The sequence below is a fragment of the Asterias rubens genome, chromosome 6, assembly GCF_902459465.1.
Source record: "Asterias rubens chromosome 6, eAstRub1.3, whole genome shotgun sequence".
Classification (NCBI taxonomy): Eukaryota; Metazoa; Echinodermata; class Asteroidea; order Forcipulatida; family Asteriidae; genus Asterias; species Asterias rubens.
This window is the reverse complement of record NC_047067.1, coordinates 20336165-20350836: the sequence shown is the minus strand read 5'-3', so window position 1 is coordinate 20350836 and position 14672 is coordinate 20336165. Positions and strand designations below refer to the sequence as shown.

The following is a 14672-nucleotide window of genomic DNA, read 5'->3' as shown; positions in this document are numbered from 1 at the left end:
TTAATATCAACAGCTCTCCAGTGGATGTCAAGTTTCTGTGTTTTTAACGTGGACAAATAAATAAATCTAAATCTAAATCTAAATCTAAATAAATTACTCCTTCATGCAAAACTAGGCCTATAGTAATTTGACAAAGCCTGTACCACTTCACGGCCTCATATAGCCATAAGAAAAATAGTTTACTCAATCCTCGACCCAGGCTACCCGGCGGTTTCTTTGTTTCTTTATGACCTAATCAATAACGATTGTACCACCGAAATAATGGATGGTGATGATATTGCGCGCTAAATTACACGCATCAATTCTTCCTTGTTTTTTTTTAATATGCCACCCTGACTGGTCTTCCCTATCGACTTATATATCATCTGATGACAAGAAATAATGATTTTCCCGGTTGGGTGATGTACGCTACAGTTTGCATAGGCCTAATCGACCAATGCTCATTTCCAACATAAAGTCATTTTAAAAACAGTGCTAGATATGACAGTGCAGCTGAGTTGTTAGCCAGGAACTTCCAACTAACTGGGGACTTTTTCACCAAGGTAATAAACGATTTTCATCATCATGTTGTCTTGTTTATAGATGTACACTTAATCCCTGTGCGTGTACTCATAAAGCATTTTTGCCATGTTGTTGTTTTTCTATTCGGATACGCTCTAGTTACCCGTCCGCTAAATCGCTACATGGTTTCTCATTAAGTCGTAGTTTGATATTTATGTCCATCATATTTTGTATTGTTTGATTTACCATTTCTTTAAAGCCATTTGATACTTTCGGTAAACAGTATTGTCCAAGGCCCAAACTTCGTGTGTCACAACTTATATTTAAAATGACAAACCTGTGAAGATTTATTCTCAATTGGTCATCGGAGTCGGGAAAAAATAACGGGAAAACCCACCCTTGTTTCCGCACCTTTCGCCGTGTCATAACAAAAGTAAAGCATTTCATGGAATAATGTTTTAAGAGAAGTCTTTCACCATTACCTTCTGTAAACCCTTATAGTAATTTGTAAATCTGTGAACTTTAAACAAGAATCTGTTCCGAAAGTGTCCAATGGCTATAAAGGTAGTGGACACTATTGGTAATTACTCAAAATAATTATTAGCCTAAAACCTTAACTGGTAAGTAACAGGGAGAGGTTGATGGTATAAAACATTATGAGAAACGGCTGAAGTGATGTAGTTTTCGAGAAAGCAGTAGTTTTCCACGAATTTGATTTCGAGACCTCAAATTTAGAATTGGAATTATTATGCTAATTGCTTTACTTTTTCCTCTTTCGTATTTGTTTCCGCTGCGTAAAATACTAAAAATAATACACTCGTTGCTATTTTGATGCGATGATATGTATGCCTAATTAAATTTTAAGCCAAATGGAACATAAATATTTGTTTCACTTCGTATCATTTATTAAAATGCAGACGTTGTATTGTTGCATATTTCATAGTCCAACCACCACTAATGCCAACCGTATTCTGTCTACGTGTCTTAATTCCAGAAACACAACCCCAAAATGTTTAACTATTCGCTCAAAAAAACACTTACTTTGGTCTGTCTCTTACTTTATTTTGTACACTTCGCTGATCATTTAATATTTAACATCAGCATTTGGCGGATTGATTCATGTAATACCTCAAATAAAACCTAAAAACTTGTTCGAATCTATGAAAAAAAATGTTGAAGGTTTTTTCTAAGTTTCGAGTAAAATCGGAAAACAATCGCACCTTTAATTTGATGACAAAAATAAATACATGAATCCACACATACAGGTCCAGTCTCACAAAGATATTTTGTAAACAATTTACCCCCCTATAGCCAAAGGCCTTAGTGTATTTGTTAGTGTCTTCAAACTTAATTTTGCATAATTAAGTTTCACGAGAAACATTTAAACAACATTTAGATAAAAATAATGCTGATAATAACAATTGCATGCATCTCCTTTTTACAAAGAACGGTAAAATTGCTGATGGATTTCACTTTAAAAAGGGAAGAAAAAACTTTAACGGGATGCAGGTGTAACACAAGTCACTGGAAGGAAATTAACGTCCTTTGTTACCCTCGTCAATCTTCAAATGAGTAAAATAACTCAAAGCGCCCAGCGAATATAAATAAATTGAATAAATCCCCTTCAATTTTTATCACCGTTATCAATGACGAATCACTACATCAAGGATACTTTTATTTGCTGGTCGATGTTTGTTTTGGGGTTTTCAGATGTATTTGTTCTCTCTTCCTTTTCTACAGGCAGAAGATCTACTGGTGATCTTCAGGCACCCTAACAGTCTCATTTTCACTGTTACCATTGTTACCATAGACAATCGTCAAGTGGGCGACACTAAACTTTGACGCTTCATATTCAAATAAGGCACTCAATAGCAACCATGATTAACAAGTCACGCCAATCACTTGCCAACATAGTCCCTCCGCTAAGCAGCCTGGGTCATCGCCAAGGTTCACAGGGCGACATCAGCCGGGCGCTCTTCGGTAAGGTGAAGGGAGTTGGCGGTGGGCGAAGAGGCTCTGCGATGGCCGTGATGCAGCGTGCCGAGTACAACGAGACTGCTATAAAATCACAACAGGTGTTGGGCTTACGGAATGATGATTGGAACAGGTAAGTTTAATTAACAGGGATCACTTATTTTCACCTGTCATTGTAGATTTGTTTAATTGTCGCTGAGTGTACATAGAAGAGCGCAGCCGGTTGTATAAGGTCTAAGGTCTATCGCTTACATGAAGCGTACGACGTATACATGGATATACGAAGAAACTACGATAGGTATATTAATGACATTAGACGGCTATTCTATGTACAACAATTTGTTACGAAATGATCATCCAACAACTGCAGATACCAATTGATTCATCAATGTGTACTTGACGAATTATTTAAATTCAGGAATCTGCTAATTACACGATGCATAATTGACAACTTAAACAAATACTATGACGTTTGTCACCTATGAACAGTCGTGCAGTGAATGACAACAACTTGAGGTCAAGATCAATGAAAGGGGCCATCCATAAATTAAACATCGTTTGCTGTAGTTTTCAGACGATAGACCATAACTCATATTGACACCAAGGTTTTTTGGTACACCTAACTGTAAAGTTATGTTCAATTTTCTTAAATGATTCTCGTGTAATCAATCATTCTACACCATTCGAGTTTATTTACTCAGCTATCCGGTTCCTTACAGAACGCTAGTTGTGTTATGACAGTATGTAATAACAGTAGGCAGTCATGTCTTGCGTGGCCTTCAGCTTATGTTTAACAATAGCCGCCAATATCATTTTGAAGGTAACGAAGAAAACATTGGAATGACAAAGCGATCATACAATTATCGTACATGCAGTCTGTTACCTGCAATTGATTGCACTGAACGTTGAAATAAAAAAACAGTGCCGTATGCACGTGGACTTTGAGCTACATATTCTGTTTTGAATATTGTCAAGTGTTTGCGATAAGCACTGCTGCAGTTCGTATAATTTTATAACCAGCATCATGTACACATGATCATAAAGAGTCAAAGGGGAGCCATTAATCAAAATGAGTTCGAAATCACTGTTATAAAAACAAGCAGATTTATGAAACAATGTCCCACAGGGCACATAATAACAGTCCTTCACACATGTTTCAAATAATGTTTAGGCCTACCATGGCCCCAATTTGCAGAGCATGTATCTTGAAAATGTTCTGCTAATCAAAAATAAACAGGACACCAGTTACAGACTGTAACGTGACGTGGTATAGTTTACATGTGAACCTTTTTTTCTGGTTAGCACAATTGTGTTTTGTTTATCCACTGTATGGGCATTAGCAGCTCAACAAAAATGGGCGAATGTGGGCTTTTGAAAAGAACAACATTACCATGTTCCCCTTTTTTACATACTGTATCACAAGTGACCTGAGGATACAGGTGGTTGGTAGAACCTGCCAGTCTGGTCCCTTGTTTATGACTTTACAGTTTGAATTATATCATCATCAGTGTATACAGGGAACTATAAACAAAGATAGAGGCATTGCTTCAATAAAGTCGACTTTACCTTCAACCATCATGAAGTGAACCCACCACCAAGCTACCATTACAATGTTTTTTTAAACCTCACTATTCCGTTATTGCTTTTAATGGTGAGACCGAAAGATTAATTACACTGAGTACTAATAGTTCTAGAGCTAGAGGGGTATTTTTTAAACGGTATAAATTATTCTCACCGATTCACTATAGGTCAAGTATAAGAAAGTAAGCATTCTAGCCATAGGCCATGGATAGTATTTGTTTACTTCGTTTGAATTATTCTCACCAATTCACCAGGTCACGTAAAAAGGTCAGGATTCTGATATACAATTATGGTTTGCTATAATATCACACGGTTTCTCCGAGGTTACCCATATTTGTATTTTTCAAAGCCATAATGTGTAAACACAGCGAGACCGACATACAAAAATAATCGGTGATAGGGAACACGACCAAATTGTTAACATAACAACAGTAGGCCTATACACAACGCTCTTGTTTTTTCTAACAAGCACCATACTGTTTTAATTAAAGCTGCTCAGTAAAGATTCCCAATGTCAGTTATTCAAGACCAGAAACAAAATCGTCTATATAATTATCAACGAAGTCTCACAGCTGGCGTTTAAGAGCTATCAAGGGAAAACTGGCGATTAAAATGCAAAAAAAATATTTGCTTAATAATCACATCACACACTGATAGTCCCGAACCGAAAGTTCAAAGCTGTTTATCATTTGATTGCATTAACTGTGCATTAAGAATTAATACGTTTAAAAGAAGAAAGCATTCCAAACAAGATAATGAATTTACATAAGTTCACAGCCAGAGGTAAACAAAAGAATAAGGGGTCGGGAGAGCCAAACCTAATTCGTAAAATTCGGTCACCTATTTCCGGTCGTTGTTTATTTCCAATGAAGCAATCGAAGTGAGTGTGACATCATCTAATTGAGTGAGGATTAATTTAGCTATTGAAACCATGTGTAATGGAACAACTTAATCAAACTCGAAACCGCCATATTTGATTCGATGTAATCACGCAAATATAAAATAAAAAGGGGCGAATGTCACAACGAGAAACCTTTCTTTTTATTTGCAAATTTGACACACATCATGTAACAGTCGCTAGGCAAGCGATGCATGCAGACGCCGAAACACCATTCACATTTTCCCGGGCAATATTATCCTCAACAATTTCATAATTAGCAACCCCCTCCCCTCCCCTCCCCTCACATTGTGCACTAACAAAATGGATTAGTCTCCTTTGCCATTATTTCCTTCTTAAGTGTTTTTCCTATACATCGACTATCCCTTGTAGAGTTAATGCCCAGTATAATTATATGGGAATTCAATGGAAACCGAAGCATGCCTTCTTCTCACGGTCAATTGGAATAATACGTATTATGTGTAGAAGCTTCTTGCGATACTCGCTTAAACAAACAGTCAATGTCATGTCCTCATAACATTAGCCTCTTGCCCTGGTTCGTGGAAACTAAAACGATAGTTAGAGCTAAGTGGTTTGGTTTGACGAGAAACATTGCTAGGACGTGTAATTAGTAAATGGATGGAGGATGATTTATGTTTAGTTGTAAAATAAGGTGGAATTTTGTGATGTTGTCGATTCATTTATAGAGGACTTGAGTCCTACATCTTTAATTCAAAATGGCGCCATGAAATTGACCCCACCGACAAATTAATTTTGTCTAATTCTAAAATCATTGGTTGTTGTTTTGGAATGGCAACACTATTATTTCAATGAAAAACTCTGTAGAGCATTTTCAAATGAAAGCTATTAGTAGTTTGTACATTTTTGTAGTTAATATAGCAGTAAGCTTGAGTTAACATCCTAGGCAACCCTAAGAATATCTTTTTAATTTAACCTGTTTTTGTAACAACGTTTAATAAATGTTTCGTATAAATTATTCATTATATAAAGGAATTTTAATGTATTTTAATTTAAATGAATAAATTGAACAAGCTAAACTGCATATATTTATGCAGTTTGGCATTTCCTTATTTGGGTGATGAGGTAAGGCCTATTTGTTATACCCCCGTAAATATGCCATCTCTTATTATCGTTACTGTAATTCGCAATAAACTAGTAATCACCCCTTCCTAAGGCCATTTAAAAAATATGCTTCAAACTCAATGATATTCCTACATTAAATGTACGGCGATTCTTAATGCACCATTTTAAACCATAATAGTATTACTTATTCCAATACGACTTTTGTTATTAATCAATGCAGCGTACAGAAGAAGGTTCTGTCACTCTTTCGAGGAGGCAGACTTGCACCAGGGGAACTGGACGACTTGAATGAGCAAGTTAGGTAAGACCAATGAATGCTTTTCTTGTTTCAACCCATTTGTTGTCTTTTCTATAGCCAATGTGTATAAACTTTTCTTTTCAAAAGGAGTGGCCTTGTACATTCCATGGCCTTTCAGACAGGCAAGATACAATACTTGTAATATGTGATGATACTCTTGTTTCCTCATAATTTCTAAACAAATTCAGTATAGTTACTAAAATAGCATCTGAACACCGAGATGTGCCCCTTTTCATCATAAAATTAGCATAAGTTAATACAAATCTGACGGTGAGTGCACTGCACTCTCTATAAGATTGTAGTTATGTGATTATATTTATGGTAATGTTTTTTTTTATGTTTGCTAATTTTATTTACTTTTAAGGTTCACAAGAAATTATGATTTTGTTTACATTGATCGTGATAAATAATCAATTAAATTAAACTGAACACAGATCCGGAAAAAAACTTGGCACTTCAATGTGGCACTTCAAAACAAATTGTATTATTTGAATCAATAAAATATTACGAGTGGATGAATTGGATTATCTTCCTTTTTACTCACGGAACAAATGGACAGTAAGATTTATTGCACGTTACAAGCCTAGAGGGCAAATACTAATCTGACTTTATCCTTTTCATATCTGTCACTTATCCATCGTGTAGGCTTATTGTAATTGAGTAAATGTTAAACCTTTCTTGTATCAGTTGACAGTTACATTAATTGGGCGGGTCGTCCTCGCGTATTGTTCTCGACGCTGAGAAACTTGCCGTGATTTTATTATTCCCTGGAATTTTATTAGCCCAACCAATCGACCATGCTGTTTATTACTGTAAATTTTGCCAGTCACTACCCAGTATATTTGAGCTGAATTTCTGCAATTTCTTTAATTGTGCGTGTTGTGTAAGTTACAGGCCTATGGACTCTTTCGTTAATAAGAGGGGTTGATTTGACCGAAATTTTTGTTACACTTCCGAAAAAACATGTACCTTAATACCAGATAAAATTCATTCATGCTTTCTTTTGCCAATTTGTTCTCCTTACACAAAATATCCCCACTGTTTTGCCCGAATTTGGGAGGGCAGTTGCCCCCTGCCCCTGTGTCGTACGCCTGTGGTCAAATTACTAGTGTCAAACACAAAGACCTACCCCATTTTCACGTAATAGTTTCAGTTACTGCTTGGTAAAAGTCCATAAAAAAAAGCTCGAATATAACCAAGTTTACGTTACATTCCTCTCAACATTATCTCATTAATTATCTAGAAGTGGTGCTAAGTGTAGCAGAGCACACACCTGAGTTTAGTTGACAGTCCAGTGGGGCGTTACCACGGAATCCCGTGACACACCCAGTTGAACATTAAGAGCAAGACAACAACAGAAAACCGAACAGTTTGTGCAAATTTGGAAAATGGTCGGCGTGGCATTAATGCCACCGACCATTGCACAAACTTGCACAAACTGTACACATAATTAGCACGTAATTACCCGATTTAACGAGTAGCTCACCCTTATCAGCCCGGCTCTCCGTCACCTATAGTGTCCAAAGTTAACATAAGTAAAATTCCAAATGTTTTCTAGTAGAAACTCGTGTAAAATGTGATGTTTTTTGCTGCATATTGGAGTGTAGTGTCCAGCACACACGAGCACTTTGCCATGATTTACTATTAACGCAACACTAAACGTGGTATGTGAAGTATGTACAGAGAACAAAAGCGGCGCTTTTCAGAACAAGTTGTCTGCTCGCATCTGATTGGTCGAGAGCCCAGTGAACATCTGTTGGTTAACAAAAGTACTTTCTAACGTGTATTTGGTGCTGTGCCTTTGTACTTACAGAGCTGCTTTGAAATCGGAAATTGGTGAATTCATAACTGATTACTACAAGGTAAGAAAGTTATCTTATAAATGTATATCTGATAATAAAATCTACATGCCTATGTGTGAAAAATGTGACCTATAGGCCTACATTAAAAAAACATAGAGTGCTGTTTTGATGTTTGCTACATGTTATGGAAAAAATACTAAAAGGGGAAAACAAAACGGTCTGGGGAATTCTAAAGACTGGGGTGCTCCATAAGACATTTTGTGTGGGCCTACAAATAGTTATATTGGAGGATAAAAGGTACAAGGGCAAAGGAAAGAGGAAAATATGTCTCAACAGGGCTGAAAGCAATTCAATGCGTGCATCCGGCTGCCACATTTTCAAACAACAGGCTTGTGATTCGAAAACAAAATATTATCTGGGTAAAAATAAAACAATATTTAGTTTCACAAAAGTGATTAAAAAAGTAGCTGTTTAACTTGCCATATTTTCCTGAAGTAACTTCAAAGTGTGTTTTTAATAGAGGGGATCCAATAGGTCGAACTCAATAGACATGGATTGGGTCCAGTCACCCCCCCCCCCCCTTTGTTCATGCATAAAGACAATGATATATTGAAGAATTAGAGCATCTTATAATTGAAAATGACCTTGGAGTACATATTTCAAGTTTTGTGCCAAAATGCCCAAAATTCAATTCAAATTTATTTATTATGAAGGAGTCTCTAAACTAGTTATCGGATCCCACCTGATCTATTGGTTTACAATCAATGTAAAAATAATATAGAGACTCGTGTGCTGTCAGACATAAAATTACATTTTCCCGTAAAAATCATAAAATTTCTACATTAAAATATCAAGCTGCCATACAACGCACAAATTCATTGCAGCAAGCTCTCTATGACGACGAATACAAGAAATCACGGCTGATTTCTCTCTGTCCACTTGTGTCAAATCGATCCGAGCGCAAGCTTCACTTCAGCCGGTTTAAGTATTAAAATGGCGGCTGGCATGCAAGTGCCGAAAGGTGACACTGTGCGCCCTGGCTGCCGTGTGGCAAAGCAAGGCTGTATGATGATGATTGGAAAACACGTGGGCGATAGTGGAATCAGTTAAGGTGAACTGAAATTTAAGATATTGGTGGGATTGGAGAGAGAACATTCATAGACCTGCTGGAATTACAGGTCTAAACAGTGTTTTGTTTCACCCACTCTCTAAATGTAAAAGCGTGAAAAACACCCCTCTTTACATTTCGAGTTGTCCCTCATCATGGCTCTTTTTTAAAAAGAGTGGTGGTTATGTCACTCTTTTAGAGGGGTTTCATTGCAGGACAGAGGGAAAATCACTCAAAAAGATGCAAACTTCAATCTAAAAGAGCGGAAGACCGCTCGAAAGAGTGTTGTCCCTCATATGGCTCTTCAAAGAGTGCATTTAGAGAGCAATATAAAGCCTTTGTGTGTGAAAGTGTCTAATTAATTTAGGACCATACCCGTGGAATATAGGGAGATACAAGCCTATATATACATGCAAAAAACAACAACTATTTATACTTTTTGGTAACGTTAAAATTTCAGTGATCCCCCCCCCCCTATATTATCAACAAAATATAGCTTGTATGTGAGGAACTGGCTACTTAATTTGTGACATAAACCCTATTGCGTTCAAGGATAAAATCCTTCTGCGGACTCAAGAGGTGGGACCCTTTAGTTTACCGTTATAAGCTATAGGCCTATAATATTCAAAACATTCTACTTTTTGGTAACATTATATGATAAAATATCATGTCATCATGATTTTACCCTATATAATATAACCAGCAAGTATCTTTTGTATAATAGCCTGCCCCTGTAAATCGGGTAGTTGTAAAAGAATGTCTGATATAACGGGGGGCTGATAGAGTAAGGCTCACTTGAGTGGGGAAACCCAATGTCCTCCTCTAACAATCAAACACATACAACAAAACAACCTGACTTCCATCTTTATACATAAACAGCATACACAGCAACCTGACTCTGTCCACGTTATAGGCGGCGAATGCACCGCAGTAACATTATTCACCTTCGATTTAACAAAATTATCATCGGAGCAGACAACTGCACTTGATGGAAATCTCCCGCGCGCGGGAGAACATAATTATCCACAAGGTCCCTGCCCTAAAATTTGCAATTTCAATTTTATACCCATGGCGTACGTTAAAACGTATGGCCTAAATGAACTTATCAATCAATGGAATCTTCAGTCAGTGTCCATCAAGAAAAGACGAATGTGCTCTCAATTAAGATTTCATTTGACGCATGCTCAGTCAACAGTGACCATGATTGAAATGTCAAATTAGAGAGACAACATCTTGATTCCCGTAGAAAGAGGTTAATTCATGACAGTCTTAGAAACTGACAACCAACACTACTCAAAGAACTAGTAACCTTTGTACGAGGCGTCTTCACATAAAGACTCTACGGCATTTTTAATTGGGTATTTAAAGAAAAGAAGGTCTTATATGCTTTCTTCGATTCAGACTGTATAGTCCTGGAAAATCGACGTCCTGGAAAATCGACCTTGTATGGTGTTTCTTCATTATGATGTATGCTATTTCTCCTCGCGCTAAAAAACCTGGGTCAGAATTTACCATGAAACTGCATGGTTTCAAATGGGATTTTGACTTGACTCACCCTCAGTTTGACATCGGGTCATTTTTGGCACAAATTCTTCGGGTCAAACTGACCCAGTAATTAGTCAGGACCCGTGGGCCGGGACCCGGAATCCCAGTCGATTCTGACCCACGGGAGTCTTATTACATCGACGTCAATCATTTAAATTTAATTCAATATTCTAAAAGTTAATTGTCACACACATGATTCGCGTTGTCTGTTTGTTTGTTTGTTTGTTGTTGGTGTGTTGGGGTGTTTGTTTGTGTGTTTGTTTGTTTGTTGGTTGGTTGGCTGGGTGTGTTTTTTGTGCAAGACGCAGCAACCACATTCCTTAAATTGTCACTGTCATTTAACTGATAATACATTGTTTAATTTTTACAAAGCTTTTGTTTTTACACTGCGATCAGGAAATTCCACAAGGAGCAAACGAATACCGCGTACAAACTCGTTTTGGCCGCAAAACATTTTAGCTTTGCAGCCATATTTGTATACTCCATCGTAAGCAGTCTATTTTCCAAGGCAGAATAAATTGCTGCTGCCGACAGGCTACTGTACCAATGTAGCTCGTCTAGCTAATGAGGTGCATATTTAAGAGCGAGAGGAAAGCCCAAGACCTCGGGCTATCTACACAGCGTCCATAAAATGAGTTGTTCTTGTGTATCTTTTCCCATTATGCGCTCGGAGATACCACAATTTGCGTGGACGGAATTATATTCTTGTGGACGCTGATTATAGTGCGCCAGTGTTTTTTTCCATGTAGACTGACGGTATTTTCGTTGGCATGTGATGAACGTTCAGATACGTTATAAATAATGTTAGGAGAGAAGAGTAGGCTACACGTATAGCCTAGTAATTGCTGGCTGTTTGTGATAAATTTGCTGGAATTATATTCGTGTTATACTCACGTGGCGTGAAATAGTTGATATAATGCAATCATCTGCAGCTAATAGTTCCAGCTGAATTGAATACCTAAACTAAACACAGCTGAAAAAGGCTCCCCCAACAAAAAAATTAATAAATACATGAATAAATAAATTAATTTATAGAAGAAAAACATAATGATAATAATAACAAAAACATAGATAAATAAGTAATTGAATAAATAAATAAACAAATGAAATCAATAAATCTAAAAATACAAATTTCAACTGCACCTGTGTCCATCCACGAAAACAATCCTGGAAGTTGTACATAATGCTCCCAAAAATAACCTACAAAGTGCCCCCCCCCCCCCCCCACTCCTTCAAGTGAAAGGACTGCCCCACCTACACGGACCATCAAGTCAGACAAAATCGCTTGATATTCTGTTTCTTTGTCATCTATACAGAAAAATCTTTTGCGACGAGGACTGGATGTGATGTACGGAGCCATAATAACTGAGGATGGTAAGCTACCGAGACTTTTGTAATAATTTGATCCCCCAAAACATACCAGCTTTGACAATGTTTTTACCAACCACTCCCAAAGTAAATTACACATGAGGCCGGTGTTGCATGCAACTATGTCCTCTATGCAATACTACCCGGAGGACATTATTGCATATGCAATAATGTCCGCCGGACGGTTTTGCATTTACAGTCGTGTCCGCCTGGACGCTGCTGCATAATGCAATTGTGTCCGCCCGGACACACTTGCATATGCAGTTGTGTCCACCCCCGTGCAAAAACGCCCTTGTTCGACGGAACACGTTCGCTTTTTTTTTTTACAAGCTAAGTGCATTTCATGAATGACATGGGAATTGTTCGGCCGTTGAGTATTCGCTGCAATCAAATACGTGAATGTTCATGCTGCATATACGTTTCGTAGGTTTAGTGCACAATCACGTACATGTTCACGGCTGACACAATTGCATCTGACACCGGAGGCCAGTTTTATATAGCTGCTTAAGTATAAGAGTTGCTAAGCATAACAAGATTGCCGAAAATGGGCTTGTTTAGAGAATAATAAAACAGTTTTGATTGGTCAGAAGTGCCCCTACCAAAATTGGTTCACCCCCCCCCCCTGTGCCCCCCTATAGCAGAATTGGTGCACCCTTTGTGTACGTCCCCTAGCAAAAACGGCGCCGCCCCCCCCCCCCCTTGTGCTCCCTATTGTACCCTTGTTTCAGCGCTAAAGTAAGAGAAGTATTGGGCGAGAAGTAGGCCTACTGCTTTCGAAGAATTGAATAGTTTAAGTCACGTTTTGTTGTAAACATGTTTATGCCCCGTGCGTCAGACCGCACGGTTCTTTGGACAATTAGAGTATTATGATGGGAGTTGTACCCGCCCATTGGACATTAAGTATTCCAACGCACACATGACCTCAATGTTGAACTGGGAGCTGAGGTTGCATCTCGTAATGACTGTGAGGTTCACTTTGAGCACGAGCAGCACATAATCAGACTTTAAGTGAATAATTTATCACGCGCGCCATATCCATTACAGGGCTTGGATAATGGATTAGTACAGCCGTGACAAAATTGTTTTAAAATGATTTATAGGAGTTATTATGTTATCAGATGTAAAAAGAAGAAGGGGGGGCTAAGAGTATAATACCTGTATGAAAATAAAGAATATTATTTAGAAATGTCAGTTCATGAGCAATGACAGGAATCGAATAAAAGCATTGTTTAAAATTGAAGTATTTGCTGTCAAATGGCGAGATTTAAAAATGATATAAATAAATAAACAGTCTAATATAGTTTTATAATATAATATATGTAAGTACATGAACAACCGGGCAGAAATCGAGTACTAATGCATGCCTATAATGGACTTTATTACAACATGACTTAAAACAAATATTATCGGTTGTTGAAGGTTGAGATCAGCGCTGGTTGAGTTGTAAAACGAAGTCAAAATAAAGAGTCTAAAAATAAAGAGTACTATCAAAACAATTGGGTAGGCCTACATAAGCAACATGTTATTGCAGGAATCAAAACCCACATCATCCAGTGCTTATAATAACCGAGTTGTTTTCAGACATTGAAAGGGTGTAATAAGAAATCTGACGGTAGGAATTGTAAAGATAAACACCAAGGCGTGTGTGACACCTCTCGATGCATGCAACACTCTCACATGTCACCTGGCTCTATTTCCATCGACCCAACTGCGGTATAGCTGCTGCATTACCTTAAAGGGGCAGTGGACATCAGTAAAGATGTCCATTTTACCAATTCCAACGGAAGTTTATAAATGGACATTCCTAATCAATCTATTCAAGAATTTCGGGCAGTGGACCATTAACTTTCTTTGCATCTGATGAAGTTGTTGCTACGAAAGCTTATCGGTTCATGTATAGTCTTGGTATATACAACATAAGTTGTTCTTTCTGAAAGATAATTTAATTCACATTAGTTGTTCGAGAATGATTACAAAAAACTAGCATCGGTTTGGTTGGCATTGTACTTTCGTATGCCTCTAAAGTAGGCCTAATCGGTGTAAGCAGGGTACACTCTTGTGACAAAAGTGACCATGCCTTTAAGGCTGGTTTACACGAAACTCACTTAAATAACGCCAGAACGTTGAATGTTATGTATTCCCCACCACCAAGTGCTCATAATTTAAAAGCTGAGCTTGTAGGCATAAGTAAAAATGCAACATGTCAAAGCTGAGAGCATTTCGGACATAGATATTTCTTATAGGAGTGGCACTTGGCTTTGACGTTTATAATGTATACGTTCACTATGTTTTTCTTCTGATAAACATCAAACATTATTATACTCGTCTTTAACGCTTCTTCGCCAACTCACGTAATATTTTACATTTTTTTATTTAACATCTTTACGGCGGTCGACTCATGTCACTGCTTGCCCACGCCCCGACGTTTCTTATTACCCAGTGTTGTTATCCTCAGAGATAATTTGCCCATAATGCCTTTTGGCGCAAGAAATCGTGCGGAAATAAACTATTTCT

At 37.6% G+C, this 14672-nt stretch overlaps 1 protein-coding gene across 3 annotated transcripts in view; it reads left to right on the top strand.

Annotated features, from left to right (window-relative positions):
- The window catches only part of LOC117291671 (proline-rich protein 5-like), a 35918-nt gene that overhangs the window by 15939 nt on the left and 5307 nt on the right, over positions 1-14672 (top strand). For all 3 annotated transcript variants that reach the window (XM_033773516.1, XM_033773515.1, XM_033773514.1), the window contains exons 2-5: positions 2242-2608; positions 6258-6338; positions 8149-8197; positions 12107-12164. In XM_033773516.1, the coding sequence (XP_033629407.1) occupies positions 2379-2608; positions 6258-6338; positions 8149-8197; positions 12107-12164 (418 nt within the window). In that variant the 5' untranslated portion in view covers positions 2242-2378. The remainder of the gene's footprint in view (positions 1-2241; positions 2609-6257; positions 6339-8148; positions 8198-12106; positions 12165-14672) is intronic.